The 24,642-nt window shown below is 43.1% G+C and overlaps 2 protein-coding genes across 2 annotated transcripts; one reads left to right on the forward strand and one right to left on the reverse strand.

Moving 5' to 3' along the window:
- Window positions 1-523: 523 nt before the first annotated feature.
- On the reverse strand, window positions 524-1,159 carry LOC124652723. Its single transcript, XM_047191765.1, has 2 exons — window positions 1,013-1,159; window positions 524-931 (listed from the first exon to the last, which is right to left on the reverse strand). Exons 1-2 carry the CDS (start codon window positions 1,144-1,146, stop codon window positions 634-636), a joined length of 432 nt encoding a protein of 143 aa, XP_047047721.1. The 5' UTR covers window positions 1,147-1,159; the 3' UTR covers window positions 524-633.
- A 3,150-nt stretch (window positions 1,160-4,309) lies between these two features.
- On the forward strand, window positions 4,310-15,012 carry LOC124653164 (BAG-associated GRAM protein 1-like). The gene is made up of 18 exons (XM_047192230.1): window positions 4,310-4,516; window positions 4,613-4,654; window positions 4,766-4,863; window positions 5,810-5,885; window positions 6,505-6,633; window positions 6,713-6,759; window positions 7,122-7,245; window positions 7,337-7,453; window positions 8,243-8,272; window positions 8,353-8,452; window positions 9,340-9,446; window positions 9,683-9,826; window positions 9,903-10,007; window positions 13,352-13,498; window positions 13,726-13,779; window positions 13,986-14,049; window positions 14,141-14,202; window positions 14,675-15,012. The coding sequence occupies exons 1-18, from the start codon at window positions 4,325-4,327 to the stop codon at window positions 14,813-14,815; spliced, it is 1,779 nt and encodes a 592-aa protein (XP_047048186.1). The 5' UTR covers window positions 4,310-4,324; the 3' UTR covers window positions 14,816-15,012.
- Window positions 15,013-24,642: the final 9,630 nt, after the last annotated feature.

Genomic DNA, 24,642 nt, shown 5'->3' on the forward strand with positions numbered 1-24,642 from the left:
CACCCTGGTTGTAGATATCCCGAGCGACCGTCTCCAGACGGGTACACCCAAAATTCATATGTGCACGGTGAGACTCCGGTAGAAGATAAGACCACTCGTGAATCCAATGTGTAACCATTCGGATAAACTGTAGAAAATGAGAGTTCGTGCTTTTGTTAAAAACAATATCATTACGACAATTCCAAATAGCCCACATCAAAGCACAAATACCCGTACGTATTTGTTCCTTTGATTTTTTCTCCACTCCATTTAGCCAATTTCCAAACATATTTGTAACATTAGCTGGTGGAGGAACATTGAAAGTATATTGAATGGTTATCCAAATAAGCGTTACGAAGGGACAATCAAAAAATAAATGGTTTATTGATTCATTATCATCACAGAAAACACACTTTTTACATCCATTCAAGTTTCTTTTAGCAAGGTTACAAGCTTGTATATATCATGCAGCGAAACAATAATCGTGAATTGAAAGTGCAGTATGTATGTGCTTGTCGTGAACAAATAAGTTAGTACTCATCTCTTTTCGAAAAGAATGAAACGCCCTGGATTTTGCATCGAGCGATGCATGAAACCATATCTATGACAAGTTACAATTTGGTAATTATGCCGCACACGCACATATACATATACTCACTCTACAGGGACCGCTGCCGATTTGATCGGCGTTTTAGTTAGGGAACTGGCAGCAGGAGCATCTGCAGGCTTCTTGCCTTTCTCCCTCAGCTTGGCCGTGGCCTCCTTCATGGCCTCCTTCCTCTTCCTGCTCGCCATGACTTTGGCCTGCACGCCGCTCATGTTGGGGTCCTTCTTCTCCTTCTGCTCCGCCGGCGGCGGTGCCCGCCTCTTGGAAGCCGCCGGCGCGGCATCGACGTGGCCCAGCAGCGTGCCGGCGCCGGCGGCAGCGATCATCACTCCCTGAAAAAACGCCCTGCAAGAAGAGCACATCAAAGGATATTACTGATACGCCTCAGAATTTCACAAGAGAAAAACAGCTGAAAATTAACTGAACCTTCTGGTGTCGCATCTGGCTGGAACGCTGCTGCTGCTCTTCTTCGGAGCAGCATTTGGAGCCGCGCCGACGGCTGCGTGCTGCACGGCGGCGGCGGCGGCGGTGTGGAGGGGCGCCATGGACTGGAGAAGCATTGCTCGCCTCGAGTTGCCGCAGTAATGGTGGTGCGGCGATTCGCATAAGCGTGTCTCAAACTCTCAATGTGCAGATGCAACCATTCGAGGGAGATAGAGGTGGCCCCACGCAGGCGTCACGTCAGCTTCCTATTGGCTGCAGACCAATGACATGGATAAGGTGCCGGAGCATATGCCATCGTTGTACTGTCTTTGTCTTGAGAAGCAACACGTACATACGAACACAAGCAGAAAATAATGACATTCAGTTTTTTTTGGTAGCTAAATAATGACATTCAGCATTAGTACACGGGAGAAGGCCCTCTCCAAAGCCCATACGACGAACTGGGCTGGTACCTGTGAACACTCTGGAACTGGAAATTCTACAGGGCTGTATTGTCCGAGAGACTGGAGCCATGGAAAGTGAGATGGCACAGTGCTCCTTTATTCATGAGGGGAGACTTTCCAACGAAGAGGTACATCCCTAGCAAAACATGCTTTAGGTTTAGATGAGGGTCGCCATTGTGGCTGATTATGCTTCCTTAGTTTATTTCTACTCCCGTAAACATCAACATTCATCAATAAAATTTCCCACCATTTTTTCCCTTCTATAATAACAAATGTCTAGTCTCTTGCTATAAAAAAGTGTCTAGTTTCTTTTTTCTATCCGATCCAATAAAAGGTTGGGCTCCACTATCATCAACATATCAAGGACAACCCTATTAAGTTTAAGGTGACTAACGAAAGCAAAATCAGGATTACAACATCACACGGGTCGATCGCAAATGTGCATAGGTAATTGCAATGACCTCGATTTCCTACCACAAAGGCACAAACGGCCATTCATATGTGCATTGGTTAGACTAGGACGACTCTCTAGCACAACCCTTTGTAGAAACATCGCCTCCATCCTATAAGAAAAACACGAGAATAGATGGCGTACTTGTCTCTTCTTCCGTGCAGAATTAGCAAGTTACTCTTTCAATCCATTACATTTTCACCATGTTAGAGCATCTCCAGCCGTCTCTCCGACGAGGCTCCCGACATCCCTTTTTTTTTTATCCGGATAGCGTTATTCGGCCCAGTCACGCCCCCGGCTCCTCGTTTTCACCCGGAATACGTCCTTAATCCATCCAGAGAGCCTAGGCCATCCCCGTGCCCCGGGAAGCGCCCGGGGACTCCGGACGAAACAAAAACGCGCGAAACATCGAGCGGGCCAGCGATGTCGGTCGCAGAAGGGCTAGTTCCCTCCATTTTTTTGTTTTCCCTCCAAAATGCGTCGCATATCCCCATTTTCTCCGCCGAATGTCGGTCGCAGAAGGGCTAGTTCCCTCCATTTTTTCGTTTTCCCTTCAAAATGCGGTGTCGGTCGCAGAAGGAGATGCTCGCCAACTAGGGCGTCCGGATCGCATTGCTGAAGGCAACCTCTGCGGCGAAGAAGAGGAACACTAACCTGGCATTCCTGGTCGGCGGCAACGACGACAAGATGGACGAGGAGACGAGGGCTTGGTACGACGCCCATCGCCAAGACATCGTCCGGCCTCCGTCGACTTCTTCGCCCCCCTCTTCGACGTCCACTCCCGCCGCTGCGACACCGGCGACCAACGACGCATCGCTACCCGATTCCGCGCCATACGAGGCGCATGAAGGGACCGCCGATGTTCCTATAATTATCTAGTTTCTGTTTCGATCGCCGGAATGTGGCTAATCCAATCGCCAAACTATTGTGCGATGCTTTTGTGTAGCGGGAGGATGATTTTTTTAAACTATCCCCGCTGATGGCGAATACCGGGGTGCGACTGGGGAAACGTTGCCACCCACGCCCTTTTTTCATCCAATCCGGCGTTTGTTAAATCCGGATTTCCGCCTGGGGGGCTCAAACGGCTGGAGATGCTCTTATCCTTAGTGGTAATGCCATTGTGCCATATTAGCCAAAGCCAAAATTTGATGTTGAGGGATATCTTAGCTTTCCTCACATGTGTTTGAATGATCTTTTAAATTTTATTGTTGAAAATATGGACATTGACTTGACAATGAACTTTTGAGATTTAGTAACCAACTTCCATTTAGATTGATGACGGTCATCGTTAAGCGCCACCTCCAATGACATGATTTTGATTAGTGTGACTCTCCATTTAGGTGCCGTCTCCTAAAGCTTTAAAATTCTATCTCGTGTCTGCTAGTACATCCACAGAAACAATATAAGAAATGATATTTAAGATTAGTAGGTCCACAAAAACACCTTCTCGATAATCAGTTGACCGTTCATTTCCCACTTCCACTTCCTCCCCTCCAAATGTGTTGTTCCCATTGGGTTTTGCCATATAGGTCGACGGGGTGGCTGAACTCCGTGTAAACGATGAGTACCCATCACTTCCCAACATAAAATAAGCATCGTTAGGCTAGATCGAGGTGCTAACCTTAATTGAAATCCCCCCACACAAGCTCATACAATCTTTTTTCTTGTTTCTTTTTGACTTTTAGCTTGACCATTGCCATGTTATTTTTTGTTCATCATATCCCCTTTTCTTATAATTAAAGCACGCCGAGCTTCTTGAAGAAAAGATGAAGTCGAGCCCCATGCACCGCGCGCCTTGATGATGTCACTACAAGTCGAGGCACGGAACTAGGGGAAGAACACCACGGGAGAGGAGGGCGACGATGCGGTGCTGACAAACGACGAAGTGCAAGAAGGGAGAAAGGGCCAGATGAGTCGAGAAAAACGGAGGTACAGAATGTTGTTTGTGCTCGAAAGGATATATACAAGGGCGGATTCCATTCCTTTGTAATTCTCGAATTGTCGCCGAGGGTTAACCCAACGTTCCTTGTGTCCGAAGGAAAAACAAGTACCAAACGGAAAGTTCCAAACAGAGAGAAAAAAAAACGGTTTTGACCCCGTGCCGGAGCGCGACCGTCGGTCGGGCCCACCCGACCAGCGTCCTGTCTCGACTGTCCCCGGACCGCATCAAGATTCGCGCCACCTCAACGTCCTCGCACCGCCAGCCGTGCGATCGGTCCAGTAACCGCAGGGAGCGCCACGCGAGCCCCGACCGGTTCCACCTTCCCCGCCCCGTCGCCTGCTCTCCCATTCCCACAACTACCTCCATTCCCCTCCCATGGCCATCGCGCGCTTGTCCCTCCCCTCCTCCTCCCAGAAACCCTAGCGCCCCGCTCCCCGCTCCCCGCCCCTTCCCCCACCATGTCGTCGCAGACGGCGTCGGCGGCGCTCGGGTTCCTCCTCCCCACCTGCTGGGAGATCGAGGTCACCTGCGCCGCGGCCATGATCCTCGTCGCGCTCTACGCCGCCTTCGAGCTCCTCGCCCCGCGCCCCTCCTCCCCGCCCACCGCCGACCACCTCACCCTCGCGCGGGACCTCGACGCCGCCGACAAGGTAACCGCCTGCCTGCCCGCCTGTCCCTCCCTCCGAAATTTCCGCGAATGAATGCGGCTCGTTTGTGCGTGCTGATCGGTTGGTTTCGCTCGGCAGTACAAGGGAGGCTCCGGCGGGCCCTCGGCGTACGTCGTCAAGGTGACCGCGCGCTCATCGCCCTCTTGTCTCAATTTTTGTTGTTGTTGCGGCCCTGAATTTTTTTTTGTCTGAGCGGCCGTGTGTGTGACTCTGCTCTGCCTGTCTGTCCAGCTGGAGCTGCTAGCGGCGAAGAACCTCATCGCGGCCAATTTGAACGGGACGTCGGACCCTTACGCACTGATCACCTGCGGCGAGGAGAAGCGTTTCAGGTGATTACTTGCTCATGGTGATTGGGAAATTCTTTAGTACTACTTTATGCGATCAATCTGATCAATTGGGTGGATACTTGATTTGGATGATTGACTGAGGGTGACAGCATTAACTGAATATGTTCGGAACGCATTTCTGAAACCAGAAACGCATACTATAGCTCAAGAAAGTTTTTTTCTTCTTCGAAAGTTGTGTAGTTCAAACTGAACAATTACCCAGCAAAACCATTTTGGTGCAAAATGTTAACTGATTCAACTGAACTATCGAACTATGGAGGACAGGACTGTAGCGACATTTTCCCTAAAAAAGGACAGTAGTGTCATTCCTCTGTAAATTTTGGTGCAAACATGTTTACTGATTGAACTGAACTATCAAACTATGGAGTACAGGAATGTAGTATCATCTTCCCTGGAAAAAAAGACTGTAGTGTCATTCCTCTGTAAATTTGTGCAGCATTAAATAATCTAGGCTCAAGCTTTCCCAACAGCAAATCTAATTGTGTCCAAAAGTTTTTGCTGCAATTTGAAGAATGAAAATTGTTCAAAAGCTAAGTGAAATTAGCTGTCCAGTTGTTACTCCATCAGCCCATTATACAAGATATGGAGAGGTGGAATACCCTATCATTACACAATCTTGTTCAAGCTGAATTTGGATCTAGGAGTTGCATAGGGAATAATTTGGAGAGGGCCGAATGGGTGTGTGCCCTCAAGATTGTGCCAACTGTCAAATATGTCATTTAAATCTGAAGTAACTGATCCACATGACATCCTGAAAACATTTCTGTGGGAAAAGCTTTGGTGTTAGATGGTCGTTGGAAACAATTTTAAATGAACACACTTCGTAATACAATATACTATTGTTCTTCTTGACAATTTTATAGATAGCAGCAACCTAACATTGTAGTAGTCTACTGACCCCCTTTGTTTTTTCTCTTACACCCTACAGCTCCATGGTCCCTGGATCAAGAAACCCAATGTGGGGAGAGGAATTCAATTTTGTTGTTGAAAGTCTTCCTGTAAAGGTTACTGCCACTACTTCCTCTTCTGGCCTAGTTTTGATTCTTCTTTAGAACATGAAGTTTCTGTTAGTAGCTTTTACTGGTAAAACAGTTCATGCACTGTGGCTACTAGATATTCAAACTTGGCGCACCACTTTGAAGCGCATTATTATTGATATAATAGCACAACCTTGTCACACAATTGGCTTATGGTACTTCATCTTTTGCTTTAACAAAATGCTGGCACAAGTTTGATAGTAACTTCATGATGGTTTACCATCACCTTGATGCAATTGCGCCCTTGCTCTTTTTTTTTCCACTAAAAGAATACATGCATTTTTGTTATGAAAATTCTTCAATACAAGAAGATCATTAAATAGAGAAAACCTGTACAAAATGTTAAAATACAAGGAAATTCGAGAGTATTGAAAAAGTTCCACAAGCCAGGGAAGACTAATAACCCCTAAGCAAAGCTTTGCCAAATGAGGTATTTAACTGTTGCTGTTCTCAAGCTAGAAAGTCAGTTCTGGCAATATTGTCGTAGACCCTCTCCTTAAAAACAGTCATATTAATACAAGAAGACTTCTCCAACGTAGTACTTCAGGAAAGTGTAACTCATGCTTCTTGCTGTACATTGCCATAGATAAAGGTGAAAATATATGATTGGGACATTGTATGGAAGAGCACAACACTTGGTTCAGTTACTGTTCCAGTTGAGTCTGAAGGGCAGAGTGGACCAGTTTGGCATACGCTTGATAGCTCATCTGGCCAGGTAATTGATTTCTACATACTCACTTGGTTTCAAAAAATGGCTTTTTCCTTAATCTTTTGGTACTTTTATGTATTGACAGGTGTGTCTTCATATTAAGGCAATCAAGGTTCATGAGAGCTCCTCCAGGTCTATATCTCTCTTATTCATTACATCTTACTTTTCGTAGTCTTGTTCTTATTATTAGTTTGCTGTTAAGTGTGATATCCTATTATGTTAACTGTGAAATTTTGCATGCTTGAAAAGCTTTCACATGTTTTAGTCACTTGCTTGATTGCTTCACTACTTTACTTTGCCTTTTTGGACAACATAAGTGACGCTACAGTATTGCCTTCCTGTTGTGTTCATTAAGCCAATAGTGCTCTAATTTACGATTTCTATATGAATACCCTGATGCGGTACCTTTTGTTGCCCAATTCTGTTGGTTTCATTTATTAAATCAGTAAGCTCCATCGAGAATTTTCTGACATATCAAACATTTTATGCTTTAGGGTTCTAAACAACTCTGCTGAGGCTGATGCTCGTAGAAGGATCTCCATGGACAAACAAGGCCCCACTGTAGTTCACCAAAAGCCAGGTCATTTGCAGACAATTTTTGGGCTCCCTCCAGATGAGGCAAGTAACTATTTAATTGGATTCGTGCATAGATCTAATACTAGAGTCTCCAACTTCCAAGAGTTATTGTGTCCTTGCTTTTGTCTTTCAGGTTGTTGAACACAGCTATTCATGTGCACTTGAGAGGTCATTTCTGTATCATGGTCGCATGTATGTTTCTTCATGGCACATTTGCTTCCATTCAAACGTCTTCTCTAAGCAGATCAAGGTTAGCTTACATACAGTATTCAACTGAATCCTTGGTTGATGCATTTGTTTGGTGTTTTATTTAGAACACTTTATTTTTCTTGTGTTCACCAGAAAATGTTCAATTTTTAATGCCCTGTTGGTTTCATTGTGTATCTAAATTCTAAAGAGGCAATTCGGGAGATATGAAGATATTATATAGATGTTTTTAAGCTATATAAGGAGAGCCTGTCTTGGTGTTCATCTACTAAAATGTGTATGTTCGTTTTTGCAAATATGTGGTAGTTCCCCCATTCTGAAAATATTTTGAGATCTTCTTGTGTTGCCTGTTTATTTGGTAACAGGGTGAGGAAATTATAGGATAACAAAGTACGTGATGAATCATTTTGTCGATTTTTATTTTGTTGAAGTTGGTTTTAGTTAGATGATCAGATCCTTTTGTCCTGGTTCTTAAATGCTGACATAGTTTGGTATTATATATATTCATATATATGGCCTTGTCCTGCTGCTTGAGATCTAGTGGACACTATCGCTAATAAATATGCTGAGTTTCATGGCCTGATATTTTCATAGCTCATGTGCGAATTGTTCTTTAATGTACTTGTCAGCAATCATTTTAGAAACCAATGTTCCCTGACATTTTCTAAACTAAATTTACCTATTTGGGTTGAATATCGTGTCATTGTTGATGTGTTCTGTAACTTATACTTTGGTAAAACTAGATAGCTTGTATTGGAAATGAATCTTTTTGTTTCATTGGTTGATAGTTGATATATCGTGTGACTAAGAACATCCTTTCTCATCTATGAAGGTTGTGCTCCCTTTGAGAGATATTGATGAGGTGAGCCTTGTCCTACACCTTTCTGTGTTCTCTATCATTTCCTTTGTAAAAATGTTAATGTTTTTTTTGCTTACAACTAGATAAGGAGAAGTCAACATGCAGTTATTAATCCAGCAATTACGATATTTCTTCGGATGGGAGCTGGTGGACATGGCGTTCCTCCCTTAGGATACCCCGACGGTAAGATTTAAAACTCACGGATGTTGCATAGTTCTTAAACAAACAGATTTGCCTCTTTCTTGATTGTTGCTCTTGCACTCATGCATAGTAATGCAAACTTAAAGCCTTCCACTGATTATTAGCCGCGTACCAACTACCCTGGGATTATAATTAAATCATAATGACCACTGTTTTCACTAGGTACGTACATAATGTGGTCTTCATTATTTTGCATCTAGCTAATATTTAGGTGCATACACGTGATGTATTCCCTCCATCCCCAAATAGGTGAAGTATAAATTGAGTCAAAAAGCCATTTCTTTTTATGTTTGACCAAGTATATATATATAAATATGAAGACTTACAATACCGATCAATAGACCCACCATAAGATATATTTTCATGATGTATTTATTCAATATTGTAGCTGTTGATAGCCCCTTCTATATATTTGTTCAAACTTAGAAAAAATGACTTTTTAACTAAATTTATATGCCACCTATTTGGGAACGGAGAGAGTAGTTTTCTGCACTGATTCTAGCTTAAGCATACCTTGGATCTTGATGCTTTCTTCTGTTTGGTATTTCTTTTTGGTGAATGACTCCATGTAAATTTGAGTTTTGTGAGTGTAGTTGTGTAGCTTGCAAGAGTTCACTATCAATTGAGTTGCAAGTTTATGTTGGCGCAACAACATTGACTGCAACCTAAAAATTTAATAAATGCGTGTATAGTGCTAATGGTCATGCATCCGTGCCACAAAACAGATTAAAAGAGCTCTTGGTAGCCAAAATTGTGTAGAACAAAAACCATACCTTTTTCTGCAGGCTCAGTAAGGACGGGTAATGGTTATGTAGACTGGGAAGTGTGGTCAATTGCTTTATTTCACATTTTTTATAATATTTCTGCAGGAAGAGTCAGATATAAATTTGCATCGTTTTGGAACAGAAACCACACTATTAGAGCATTGCAACGAGCTGTTAAGAACTTTCATACAATGATAGAGGCCGAGAAGCAGGTATTGACAGTTTGACACCCTCGTCCTCTTTTTGTACATATTTTCTGATTAAGAACTTTTTGTACATATTTATGATACATGATGCTTATGCTGTTTGCATATTTGGATTCTTACTGTTGGAGCACTAGTTTAGAATGACCTTTCTGGACTTGTTCATGATAGGTGGTAATCTTCATAAGTTGTTTATCAGAATTGATTGTTTTAATATATTTGGATTTTGGATATTGGATTATTAGGAACGTGCCCAATCTGCATTGCGCGCCCTCAGTAGCTCAAGAAAGAATAGCAGGAAGGAGATAAATGTTCCAGAAGATTTTGCTGATTTAACAGGGCAACTACAACCTTTTGTGAAAGAAGGAGTTCTAGTATCTGTATTCGATGTAATAATGGCTAACTATATCTTCAATGAATTTGCAATTGACAAGACAACTAATCCTTAATCGAATCTCATTTCAGGGAACATTTCCGTGTACAGCAGAGCAGTTTTTTAATAATCTACTAAGTGATGACTCAAGCTACACAACAGAATATCGGACAGCTCGTAAGGATAAAGACATCAATGTAAGTATCCAGCACAATGCCAGCACTTTCGGACAGGAATCATTGTCCTTAGTACACATCGTTCGAGCTTTTCCAAGAAAGAACATTCTTACGTTCCCAGCTGTTCATGGATGATTGAACATTGGCCAAAAGGTGCATTGATGAAAAGTTTAAAACTGTGGATGCGGTTAATATCTTGAACCCGGTAAATAGTATCTAATAGTAATACTCCCATCTTCAGGAAAAGGATGTCTCAACTTTGTCTAGATATGCATGTATCTAGACAAATTTTAGTGTGTAGATCTAGATACATGCAAATTTTGACAAAGTTGAGACATACTTTTTAGGATGGAGGGAGTACTAGATTGCCAAAATTAATGCTCAGTTGCACTAATACGTCCTCATTGCCCCTATTTTATTTTTTCGTGGAAGTAAAACATTTACTTTTTATTTGTACTTTTTGATATAACCATTTTCTTTCTTGATAGATACTCCCTCTCTCCCAAATTAGGATGCATATTAGTTTTGGTCAAAGTCAAACTATGTAAATTTTAATTAAATATATTGGAAACTATAGCATCATCTACCCATTATCTCTATTATTAGAATCATCATGAAATATATTTTCATATTATATGTATTTGGTATTATAAAAGTAAATATATTTTCATATATAATGAGACCAACTTTACGAAGTTTGACTTTGAGCAAACCTAATATGCATCCTAAATTGGGAAGGAGGGAGTAGTTGGTTCAGTTTATTTTTTTTGCTTTATAGTCCTTTCTAGAGCTAGTTACATTGTTGTTTTCTGTTTACTATTTTCAGTTTTTCTTTCATTCTTTGGGGTTTGTACCTTAACGCTATTTCGATGGGCCTCATTTTTTGTAACATCCCGAAATCTATGCACTTTCAAATTCATGCATTGCAGCATAACAACATGCCAAAGTTTCAGGTTTGAAGAGTTTTAATTCTTTTCATGCATAAAAATCAATTTCTATACTCCCTCCGAATTCATATTAATTGACTTCAATATGGAGGTATCTAGAACTAAAATGTGTCTAGATACATCCATACTAGAGTCAATTAATATGAACCAGAGTGATACCAAGTTTTGCTAATAATCAGTTCAAACGTATAAACTATATACGTCTGTGTGTCTTGTTGGACTGGAACAGTGCTCCATAATGTCCAAATACTACACTAGATTTTTGCAAAAATTTCATAATTTATTTGCGTCAGATAGAGACCTAAAACTAATACAACAGTTAACAAAAAAATAAAAAAGGGAACACACCAGCAGGCCAAGTTAACAAGGTTGCGCGCACGCACATGCGGCCGTGCCGGCCACGCGGAGCAGCAGCACCAGCAACGCACATGCCGCTTGCTGCTTTCTTTTTTTTCTTTGACAGCTGGACCCACAAGATCATCTTCTACCTCCAGCAGTTTTCTGTTCCTGTACGAGTCGTAACAGACTCAAAACAAAATCCGATTTCCTCTCAGATTCAGTCCCGTTTCTGCCTCCTTTTGCATGGAACTTTTCCTATATATACCCCAATATCTCCTCAATATTTTGACACCAAAAGCCCTAATTTTTGCGCCGCTAGGCTGCGCAAATTTCTCACCGAAGTTCTGATCTGCAGCCACCATTGTTGGAGCTCGGAGGTTGATGTCGCCGACGAATCTGACCACCTCCGTCTCTCCTTTTTGTTCTAAGCTCTTCCCCACTCAATACAACATCGTCTTAACCTTTTCCCCCATCTTTAGGGCACGGGAACGCCCATTATTCCTCGCCGGAGCTTCGCCGGAGGCCGAAGCATCCATCCGCTCTTCACGGCTGTTCCGGGAAGGAGACGACATCGAGGATACCTTCGTGACCGCCTGGAGGAGCTGAAGACCGTCGTCAACTTCGCCGACTCGGAAGACCATCGGAACCACCGCCACCGTCGAAGCTCCGGCGAGGAAAAACGGGCGTTCCCGTGCTCTAAAGATGATGAAAAAAGTTTAGGATGATGTTGTACTGAGTGGGGAAGAGCTTAGAACAAAAAGGAGGGGAGAGGTGGTCAGATTCGTCGGCGACATCAACCTCCGAGCTCCAACAATGGTGGCTGCAGAGAACTTCGGCGAGAAATTTGCGCAGACTGGCGGCGCAAAAATTAGGGCTTTTGGTGTCAAAATATTGAGGAGATATTGGGGTATATATAGGCAAAGTTTCGTGCAAAAAGAGGCAGAAATGGGACCGAATCTGAGAGGAAATCAGATTTTGTTTCGAGTCTATTACGACTCGTGCAGGAACAGAAAACTGTTGGAGGTAGAAGATGCTCTTGTGGGTCCCAGCTGTCAAAGAAAAAAAAGCAGCAATGCGGCATGTGCGTTGCTGGTGCTGCTGCTCCTCGTGGCCGGCACGGCTGCATGCGCGTGCGCGCAGCCTCGTTGACTTGGCCTGCTAGTGGGTTCCCTTTTTTTTTTATTCTTTTGTTAACTGTTGTATTAGCTTTAGGTCTCTATCTGACGCAAATAAATTACGAAATTTTTGTAAATATCTAGTACTCCGTACAATATTTGGACATTATGGAGCACTGTTCCAGTCCAACAAGACACACATACATATATAGTTTATACGTTTGGACTAATAGATTATTAGCAAAACTTGGTATTGAAATTGATTTTTATGCATAAAAAGAATTAAAACTCTTTAAAACTGAAACTTTGGCATGTTGTTATGATGCAATGCATGAATTTGAAAATGCATGGATTTCGGGATGTTACATTTTTATTTGAAAAGAAACTGTAGGGAAAAATCCCATTTCGACGGGCCTCATCTTAATAGGAAGATGATGCATGTCCTGGGTAATAAATAAATCATATAACCATTTTCCCTAGATATTATTGTTTAGGCCTTATGTGCTTTCATTTAAGTAGGACTTTCTTGCAATTCTTCCATGCAATCAGTGCGATGCCAGGGTTACTGCCCTGATTCAACTTGCCTCATTCGAAGTTTTTAAACTCTTTAAGTTTGCATATATTGTATGCTAGTCTATAACTCTATATTGATCCGTCCAAAACTTTACATGTGTATTAATTTGTTGTCCATCCCTCATGCATGTTTCTACAATCGATAAGCTTCCGTATTCTGAGTTCTATGGTTTTTTTCGAAAAGGGGATATCACCCCAGCCTCTGCATCATGATGATGCACACGGCCTTTATTAATAAAACTCAAATCATAGTAGTACTTAATGTATAAACATTTCCTGAACAGCTGGATCAGTTACAAAATACAAAAGCTTATATTGCTCTTCATCCTCTTATTATCAACTGGTTCTTTTGACTTGATACTGGTCTGAACAAACATGGTCCTTAATGTAGCTTGGCCAATGGCATGTCGCAGACGAGTATGATGGTCAAGTGAGAGAACTGAATTGTAAATCCATATGCCACAGTCCTATGTGCCCTCCGTATTCAGCAATGACAGAGTGGCAGCATATGGTTCTTTCAGCTGATAAAACAGATCTGGTATGTTTGTATAAAGCTATTATTTCTGAAATCGTACTCCCTCCATCCATAAAAGTATGTCGGAGGTTTGCCCAAATTTGGATGTATCTATACACTAAATAGTGCCCAGGTACATAAGAAATTAGATAAACTTTCGACATTCTTTTATGGACAGAGGTAGCAGCAGTTACATTATGTTATATATTTTAGATCACAAATTATATTTGTTTCCACTGGTTAATATGTAGGTATTTGAGACTGTGCAGCAAGTACATGATGTTCCTTTCGGTTCATTTTTTGAGGTACTTAGTTCAGTTCGTTTATGTGGCTGATACATTTACATTTTTCATTTCGCACTTAGTTGCAAGCTGATGCTATCACAATTTTGGGCAAGCTCAGTTTTAATCCTCGCTTGCTATTATGATTGTATATATTTTTATTTTACAGTTCTACAGATACAACTGTGTTACCACTAAGTGCTATATTTAACTGATGTGTTACTTTTCAGATACACTGCAGATGGACTGTGAAAACTGTTAATTCTAGTTCGTGCAGTCTTAAAATAAGTGCTGGTTGGTGCTTCGTCTTAACTCTTGTCTTTTCTCAAAACTGCAAATGATATTTTGCAATTTGATGAATGTGGCGGTGACTCTGAACTTTCAGGTGCACATTTCAAAAAATGGTGCATAATGCAGTCTAAGATAAAGAGTGGTGCTGTGGACGAGGTATACGTTTACCTATTAATTAAGATTTTGTTTGTAGATGATCAGTCGACGATAATTTTTTCTGAATTTCGGACTAACAAACTAGTGAAATTTTAAATTTTAAGATTAGTGTTGAACTTGCATGCTATTCAGTTCACATTTTTACCTCCGTTTGGAAATAAGTGAATCAGCTTTAACTTAGATATGAGATACAAATGGTCACCCAGATTAGCAGTGCATTTCTATCAGAGTGTGCACTTGCACTTGGAATACAAATCACTGTTTGATTGGCAGCTTATGTAGTTTTACTGATTTTCTTGCTATAAGCCATCGAATGTTGCAGTTTCTAAGAGCCTCTTTAAGACTAAAATAGCTTAGGACACATGGGTCAAGATCCAAGTCTTGAATTTCGAAATTTAAGATAGAAGTGTCCTGGGTAAATCTGTGCTTAGTAATCTTCAAAGTTGACGTAACTATGTTCAATATCCTGCAGTACAAGAAGGAAGTTCAAGAAATGTTAGGATTTGCAGAGTCCTATATGCTCAAAGCTAACCCCCCTAACCAAGAAGACGATGTTCGTACCGAACAAGACAACATGGCGGCAGATCCAGATAACATACCTGGTGATCAGTAACTATTTGTGGTTATGCTGTCGTATGTAGGATTATAGCAACTGTCCCCTAATAGTTTATAATGTTATACCCAGATGAAGGCACGGTGGTTTTGTAGCTGTAACTGTAACTAGTCCAAAATTCCATATGATCAGCTGCCTTCAAGAACAATGTTTACGAGATCTCATACTAGTATATAAACTCTTTTCCAATTGGTTAATTTATATTTGTAAAGTGGCCAACATAGTGCAGGCAATAAGGATGTCAGTACATGGTTCTCGTGGGTCTGGTACCTGGGGGTTGCTCCGAGAAGAAAAAAACTTTTTCTTTCTCGTCCACTACATGTTCCTTTTAGGCAGTGGCAGTTTAGTCCATCGTTAGTTGGATGGTTGGTGCAAGGCCAGAAATTGGACCACATTGATTCCGCTCTTTCCTGTTATTCGCCTCAGGACATGTTTTCAGTTGCATTTTGTGAAAATTCCTCCCTGACGTCAGATCGAGTTTCCCCTGAAACACAGCTGTGTATATATTGAATAAAATTCGAAAATCCATTGCATGTTTTTTTTCCCATTGCAGGCCTTTTTTTTTCTTCTTTCCAGAAAGCGGTTTTCCAGCCTCTACATCAATTGATGCAGACAGTATTTTATTACTTTATTAAGACAAGTATTACAAGTTACTACACATGGAGCAGGTAAGGTCTCAATATGAACGAGCCATCTAAAAATGGCAAACATATGCAGCGCTGTTGTGTCCAATATCCATAGTTTGATGGGTCTTTGCGGGCTGCAAGCCTCTTATTATGTAGTATAACTTATAACTGTGTGTGAGCACGCGGTTATGGTTTCTCCGTGCCGGGCATTGCTAGACTGCTGCTAGTGCTAACCGTAGCTGTATTTTGTTCCACTATATTTTGAAAAGAAAGAGACACAATGCCAACGGAATTTCCTTAAAAAACATGTACAACTCTTCTGTATATAATTTTTTTATTCTATCTAATCCATCTCTGCAGATGTTCTGCCTTTATCCTTAAAAAAAGAGGGAATTTTGGCAGTCCACCGTTCATGCTCCCTTGTGCACTTAAGATTGTCGAGAGCCTCATGTAAATGCCTAGATGCATTGTTCCCAAAGCCTACTACCTGCAATATCAAGGGTATCACTAGCTAGAGACCGATCTTCGCGAAGGAAAACTTCGTCCCGCACAAGTACGTACGGTTGACACGTGTCAGCCCCGCGTGACACGATCGTCCACGCGAGTAGAAACGTGAGCATCTCTACTACTTACATCCACGCGCGTACATCTACATACGTCTGGTCGCGCACATACAAACACGTACGTACGGCCACGCGCATGAGCAAGTACAGATACGTTGCGCACACGAGCAAGTGGAGGTACACTCGCGCCAACAAGCAAGTATAGTCACGCACACGAGTAAGTAGATGTCGTGAAGTACAATCCCTAGGGGTGTAAATAGATAGGATAATTTTCGTACCGAAACCAGCCCCAAATCCCCCCGTTTTAAGGTGTCCATTATCGATTTTAAAGAATCCGATGGATAAGGATGTCCGATTTCGAAGTGGTGCTCCGGATACAGTATAGGATATGGTATAGCAAATAACATGCTGATATGGATTATCCGAAATTTAATTAGGATAATCCGAAGGTTTTAAACCGGATAATCTGATTTTGAGTAGACCCAAGGCCAATCTCACAAGGTTAGTAGTTATTGAGTTACCGAATTCATTTGGTGAACATGTTTAGCTCTAAATTCTATCAGTATTTGCGTAAATTGTGTCTCTTTTTTTCTTAACTACATAAGAATTAAAAGTTCAAATCCCTCTCAAGATTTGTAAAAACTATACTATGTATCAACCGATAAGAGCATACATCTGAATATTTTTGTTTCCGGTTCACATCGGCCTTGTTTACGATTCGAATCTGCAGTCCTATATATTCGCATTCGAATCCGTAGATTCGAATCTGAAACCGGTTAATATCCGCTCCGATCCGAATCCGAGAAACATATGTGGTAAAGGATATGGTATGAGCGAAATCCGATCCGATCCGTTTACACCCCTAAATCGCGCACACGAGCAAGTACATGTACATAAGTACAATCGCGCACACGAGCAAATATAGGTACATAAGTACATCTATGCACACGAGGAAGTACATGTACAGTCGCGCACACGAACAAGTAAATGTAAAGAAGTACAGTCACACACACGAGCAAGTACATGTACGGAAGTACAACCGCAACAAGTACTGGTACAAAAAAGTACACTCGTGCACATGAGCAAGTACAAGTACAGAATTACAGGTATAGTCATACACATGGGCAAGTATAGAGTAAAAAACTGCACTAAATACACTAAAAACAAAAGTATTGAAGGAGTACAATTAGGTACACAACATAAGTACAATCATATTAGTATTGGAAGTACGAAAAAAGTATCTTGAAACATATCAATATGAGATCTAGTTTTGAAGGTCTTGACGTGAGGGTCTTAAAAGTGAAAACGGTTCGTAATTTGAACTTACGGTCCTCAAGATATTTCATTTTGAAAAAACGAATCTAAAAAACAAAGGGAAAACTGAACCATCACCTCACCTGTGCTTCTCTCTCCTCTCTCATCCCCACCCTGCTTTCCTTGCACACTTGGTGAGTAGGGAGACCACTTCCCAGCAAAATTCTCACACCACAACGCGCCACGTGTCGCATGCGGAGAGACTTTCGAACCTTCGTGAAGGTCGGAAGGTAGTTAAATTAAATAATTTATGTTGAATTCATTCCATATTTGTAAGTTTGATTTGTTTGTGGTGAACTATTCTGTGTTTAATCACGACAGACATGATCGAAACATGACCGTCTCATGGCTAAAATAAAGTTGCGCACCCAACCAAGCAGGCTTTTCTCCATTCTTCAAATGTATGACTTCATACTTGTGTTGATCAAGTAGCAGATTTGTTTTTCTTGTACGAGCAATTAGCAGCTGAATATTTTCCATTGTGGCTGTTCAATGTTTAAGTATATGATCCAATGGTATACTTGCATTATCACCGATCCTCTTACTGTGGAGGATAGTTCTGCGTTGTAGTTGGAGATTGGGACGGTCGAGGACTTGGTACAGTTAAGCTGACTTCTCGCCAATTCCAATCAAGAATTTATCAGGAGATCGCTTCCGATATGGTATTTTATTCAGATCTCTAAACATCCATCGTCATAGCGGTGTAATGTGTTAATCTAGGAAATAGTATCTGCCACTTGAGAAAAAAAAAAATCAAGTGCCTACCGCTTTCAAGGGGTTGGATAAAGGTTCAATCCAAATTGTCTGGATAGATGAACCACCTGATGCAATTATACCTCTTTTTCCAATGAATAAAGAAGAAGTATAAGTTATAGGAAAAAACCATAGTATGCATGAATAGTGAATTTTCTAATCTAAAGATCTTATGTCGACCATGATGTCGTAACTGAGTAAAGTTGATATATACGTGCATAGTAAATTATGCAAAAAATAATTTCTACACAAAAAAAATATAGGTAGAAACGTCTGTGTTTGGAATTTTGGTACAGTATGAAAATATGATAATTTTCAAGTTGGAGAAAGTAACAAATTATGTCACTTTACACCGAGCTACAGTAACTTACGGTGGCGTGGTATAAAAAAAGTATTCAAGTTATTTTTTTAAAACAAACCATAAATTATCTTACCACTTTTATTTTTATTCGCAACTTACAAGTAGTTCATATGATACACTGGTTTGCCATATTTCTCAGGGGTTAAGTGCTGAAGGGAAACGAATGTCGAAGGTAACCAGACAAGCATGAGCCAAAATATCTTGTGAAGTAGGCGTGGGAGGAACGAGTAGATTTCCGTGAAGAAAAATAATCTTATATCCAACCAAGCGAGCTCCAATTTTTTAGACACCACCAATTTAATGCCAAGAAGTATGGACACAAACCAACCATTCATGACAACTTCATGAAGCACCGTTAATATTTCATTCTTTCTATGAACGCGAATATTTCACGGTGGACAGTGGACTGTGGTTAATTAACGCGTTGGCCGTCGAGTTCGACCGAGTCTAGAAGAGCGTCGTCAGATCGATGAATTAAAGATTGTCCTGGATAGCGCGGCCACCGGCCAGATGTCCCAAGATCAATACTTTTTCCTGTGTTCCTTTACTAACAAGTAACAGCGCAAGGTATATTCCTAGTTACTATACCTCCGTTTCAGAATTTAATTAAAATGTCTTGGGTTGGTTAACAAGGGTAGTATATTTTTATTGAGAGAAAGCCACCACGGAAGATTATATTAATTTAGGGAACTGTCGTTGCCTATTCGACGGTACCTCGGAGGAGGGATCCTCACGAGGGGGAGAAGAAGTAGGGGCCATAGGGCGGAGTGCACTCGGGACGGTGGTACGCGATTTACCCAGCTTCGGAACACCTGCACGATGACAGGGCCTAATGCTGCTTGTCTGGAATTATCTGGGCGCTTTCAAGTTATTACAATGAGTTGTGGTTGTGCCTCTAGGGCTCCCGGGATCCGGCTTATAAAGGCGCACGGATCTAGGGTTTACATGGAGAGTCCTAGCCGGATTAAAGATTGCCTAACTACGGTACAATGTCTTGCCGTGTACGTCAAGGATCCGCCTTCCATATACGCCGTACTGGATCCGGGTTCCTCATGGGCCTCCCTGGATCCGGCTTCCTCCGAAGGTCGGTCCGGATCCGGCTTACTGATCCTGGGTTGGACTTCATCCTTCATGATCAACAGCAACTGGGCCGCCCGATGCTGGCCACATGCCACACCACCGTCTATGGGCCACCCGGGCTTGCCGGATCTAGGCACTGTCGATGGTACACCCATGAAGTATACCCACAACAGTAGCCCCCAGAGTTCTCCGAGATTCTCCTCTTGTTTCCGCCTTGCTAAAACTTTAAAGCTTCCGTCAATCTTGGTAACATGGGGAAACTTGAAGAACTCCAACTTTACATTTTTCTCTTTTCCAACTCTCAGTCGGAAATCTTCCCCATCCTGCGGGACTTCATTCATCGACAGCACACAGCATGTCTCCGGGTTACCCCCCTGCGACGAACAAGAGTTCATTTATCTTCACGCTGCAACCCAGAATCTTAAAAGACTCAAACGGTTCCGCCAATTCTGGCGCCATTTTCGCGCGATTTGAGCGGTAAATTAACCTTAGCCATTTTTTACCGTTAGGGTTTCGACACGTGTCGCGCATCCAACGGTGCGACGCTTGCGTTCCGACCACAGGATGCGGAGCACGAATCTCCTCCCACGGCCTATAAATATCCACCGTCAACCCTAAACTCCTCATTCACCCCCCCCCTTTCACCTCTCTGCGAAGCGCCACCTTCGAGCTCTTTCTCCACCGTGCCGGAGTCTGCCGGAATCCCGCCGGAGTTTCGCCGGAGCTGCTTCGCCGCCGCGGAGAGTTCGTCCTGTTCTTAACTTCAGCGAGCCACCGCGCAAAAACCTCGTCGCCGGCGACTCCGACCACCGCGGAAAACATTACGGTGAGTTCTCGAGCTTCGTCCTCTCACCGTAGTTGGTAGGGATGAACTTTAGGGTGCTGACGTTGGATCCGACTAAGCAATATTTCCGCCATGGTTTCTTCTTCAGATGTCTTCTACGACTCCGCCTCCAACCTCCGAGCCAATCATGGCAACCCCAATTGCCTCCGCCCCTCCTCCCTTCGTCCCAGTCCGACTGGATCCTTCCAAGGATTTCGGCAAGGATGTCGAGGGGACCTCTGCTAACCCGGAGAAAACCTCAGGGGCGGATTAAGCGGAGCATAAGGCGGAAGAAACAGCCGCCAAAAAGTCCAAAGCTCGTCAGCGAGATTCTGAAGCTAAGGGGAAATGGTGGCCCTGCACCACCACCGAGATGGAACTCAAGAACCTCGAGGCGGAAGGCTTCCTGAAGCCCGGATCCTGGCGAACAGTTCCGGGTTCTCTGGCTCCAGCCCCCCAGGATGGCGAGATGGTGGTGACCAAGGCGCTGGTGGAACGCGGTTTCTCCTTTCCGCCATCAGATTTCTTCTCGGAAATCCTGAAGGCATATGGACTCCAGCCCCACAACATATTGCCAAACAGTGTCTTGGCGATCAGCAACCATGTCACTCTATGCGAGGGCCATCTCCGGATATCTCCTGAACTTCCTCTATTTCAATATTATTTCTCCGTCAAGAAGGAGAAGATCCGACAGACCTCCGAGTTGGCCACTTGCGAGTCCATCACGTTAATGCTCCGCCCGGGCCGCGTCTACCCCCCCAACCGACTGCCACGAATCCGCGCGGTACTGGTCCTGGGGTTTCTTCTATCTGAACGACGTCTCCGACCCAGCGAGCGAAAAGATGCTGCCGCCCTTCAAGAACAGCCCCGCCAGCGAGACTTCGGCTTGGACTCAATGTCCTCATCTTTCCGAGTCGCCTCAGCTGACTCGGGCAGTTAGGCGGATCTGCAAGCTGACGGAGGAAGGCCTGACGGGGAAGGACCTTACCATGTCCTGGTTCACCAAGCGGATCCAACCACTTCAGCATCGGGACCGCTTGATGTTCCAATACACGGGGCGTGACGATCCGATGCGCGCTTCCAAGGACAACCTTTCCGCCGACGCCATCGACAAGCGGATCCGGCTCCTCATCAAAATTCCGCGCGATCTTCATGTTCACGTGTGTAACAAGGACATGCATATCGACGGCTCCGGGACCGCGGTATGTTGTCTTGTTTCAACTGCTGATTCATTTACAACCAAAATTTTGTCTAAGTGTTGGCTCATTGTCATAGCTCGAGGCCCTCGAGGAAGGTGATCTCGGAACTCTTCTCCGAGCCCCTCAAACGGGCAACACTGATCCGGAAGCCGCGTCGGAGGCGGAGGCTCCCGAGGTCCCGCGCCCCTCCAAGAGAAAGAGGGCTGCTCCCGCCAGCCCCGCAGCCAAACGCGCCCGCGAGGTGCTTAGCACCGCGGCTACCCGTAAGGCGGAGGCGGAGAAGAAGCGCCTCAAGCTAATCGACACCAGCAACAGAGCCCAACCTGACATTCATCATTTCTTCAAACCTTCCGGGTAAGTGCTCGATTTCCGAATTTAAATCCCTCTGTCACCATGGATCGGCACTTAGTCATTATGCCTTTTCCTTTTTCGCAACAGAAGCTCCGGAAGCCAGCCCCCCAAGGCCCCTAAGGCCCCCAAGAAGAGAACCAAGCCATCTCCGGCTTCCATACCAGTCACACCAGAGGTCGAGGTTCCTCCCAAGGCCTCCTCCACCGTCAAGCCGGATCCCAAGGACGTCATTGATGTCTACGCCCCCTCCTTTTCCTGTAGACAGTGTTGGGCCTCCAAGAGCAGAGGTTTGTAGAACAGCAGCAAGTTTTCCCTTAAGTGGATCACCCAAGGTTTATCGAACTCGGGGAGGAAGAGGTCAAAGATATCCCTCTCATGCAACCACCGCAACCACAAAGCAAGAAGTCTCTTGTGTCCCCAACACACCTAATAGGTGCACTAGTTCGGCGAAGAGATAGTGAAATACAGGTGGTATGAATAAGTATGAGCAGTAGCAACGAGTGCCGAAAAATAGCTTGCTCGGCGTGTAGTTGATGGTGGTAGTATTGCAGCAATGAGTAACGCAGTAGAAACAAGTAAACAAGCAGCGATAGCGATATTTAGGAACAAGGCCTAGGGATTACACTTTCACTAGTGGACACTCTCAACATTGATCACATAACAGAATAGATAAATGCATACTCTACACTCTTGTTGGATGATGAACACATTGCGTAGGATTACACGAACCCTCAATGCCGGAGTTAACAAGCTCCACAATTCAATGTTCATATTTAAGTAACCTTAGAGTGTAAGATAGATCAAAAGACTAAACCAAGTACTAACATAGCATGCACACTCGTCACCTTCATGCATATGTAGGAGGAATAGATCACATCAATACTATCATAGCAATAGTTAACTTCGCAATCTACAAGAGATCATGATCATAGCATAAACCAAGTACTAACACGGATGCACACACTGTCACCATTACACCGTGCAGGAGGAATAAAACTACTTTAATAACATCACTAGAGTAGCACATAGATAAATTGTGATACAAAACTCATATGAATCTCAATCATGTAAAGCAGCTCATGAGATTATTGTATTGAGGTACATGGGAGAGAGATGAACCACATAGCTACAGCGGAGCCCTCAGCCTCGGGGGTGGATTACTCCCTCCTCATCATGGAGGCAGCGATGGCGGTGAAGACGGCGGTGGAGATGGCTCCGGGGGCAATTCCCCGTCCCGGCAGGGTGCCGGAACAGCGACTTCTGTCCCCCGAATTGGACTTTCGCGATGGCGGCGGCTCTGGATGGTTGTCTCTATTTTCGTCGAACCCCCCGAGATTTTTAGGTCAGGGACGATTAAATAGGCCGAGAGTCGGAGTCGGAGGGGCCACGGGGTGCCCACACCATAGGGGGGCGCGCCCCCCCTTGGGCCGCGCCGCCCTGGGGTGTGGGGCCCCCCTGGCACCCCTCTGGCCTTTCTCCGGTGCTTTGGAAGCTTCACGTATTTCTAAGACTTTCGGTGTTGATTTCGTCCGATTCCGAAAATATTTCCTTACTAGGATTTCTGAAACCAAAAACAGCGAGAACAACGACAGCGGCCTTTCGGCATCTCGTCAATAGGTTAGTTCCGGAAAACGCATAAAAATGATATAAAGTGTGAACAAAACATGTTGGTATTGTCATAAAACAAGCATGGAACATCGGAAATTATAGATACGTTGGAGACGTATCGGCATCCCCAAGCTTAGTTCCTACTCGTCCTCGAGTAGGTAAACGATAAAAGATAATTTCGAGGTGACATGCTACCAACATAATCTTAATCATACCATTGTAAAGCATATGAGATGAATGCAGCGATTCGAAACAATGTAAATGCAATGAGTAAACAATTGAATCATATAGCAAAGACTTTTCATGAATAGTACTTTCGAGACAAGCATCAATAAGTCTTGCATAAGAGTTACCCATAAAGCAATAAATTCTTAGTAAAGGTATTGAAGCAACACAAAGGAAGATTAAGTTTCAGCGGTTGCTTTCAACTTGTAACATGTATATCTCATGGATATTGTCAACATAGAGTAATATAATAAGTGCAATATGCAAGTATGTAGGAATCAATGCACAGTTCACACAAGTGTTTGCTTCTTGAGGTGGAGAGAGATAGGTGAACCGACTCAACAATAAAAGTAAAAGAATGGTCCTTCAAAGAGGAAAGCATCGATTGCTATATTTGTGCTAGAGCTTTTATTTTGAAAACATGAAACAATTTTGTCAACGGTAGTAATAAAGCATATGTATCATGTAAATTATATCTTACAAGTTGCAAGCCTCATGCATAGTATACTAATAGTGCCCACACCTTGTCCTAATTAGCTTGGACTACCGGATCATCACAATGCACATGTTTTAACCAAGTGTCACAAAGGGGTACCTCTATGCCGCACGTACAAAGGTCTAAGGAGAAAGCTCGCATTGGATTTCTCGCTATTGATTATTCTCAACTTAGACATCCATACCGGGACAACATAGACAACAGATAATGGACTCCTCTTTTATGCATAAGCATGTAACAACAATTAATAATTTCCTCATATGAGATTGAGGATATATGTCCAAAACTGAAACTTCCACCATGGATCATGGCTTTAGTTAGCGGCCCAATGTTCTTCTCTAACAATATGCATGCTTAACCATAAGGTGGTAGATCGCTCTTACTTCGGACAAGACGAACATGCATAGCAACTCACATGAAATTCAACA

Source organism: Lolium rigidum, chromosome 5 (genome assembly GCF_022539505.1).
Source record: "Lolium rigidum isolate FL_2022 chromosome 5, APGP_CSIRO_Lrig_0.1, whole genome shotgun sequence".
Lineage (NCBI taxonomy): Eukaryota > Viridiplantae > Streptophyta > Magnoliopsida > Poales > Poaceae > Lolium > Lolium rigidum.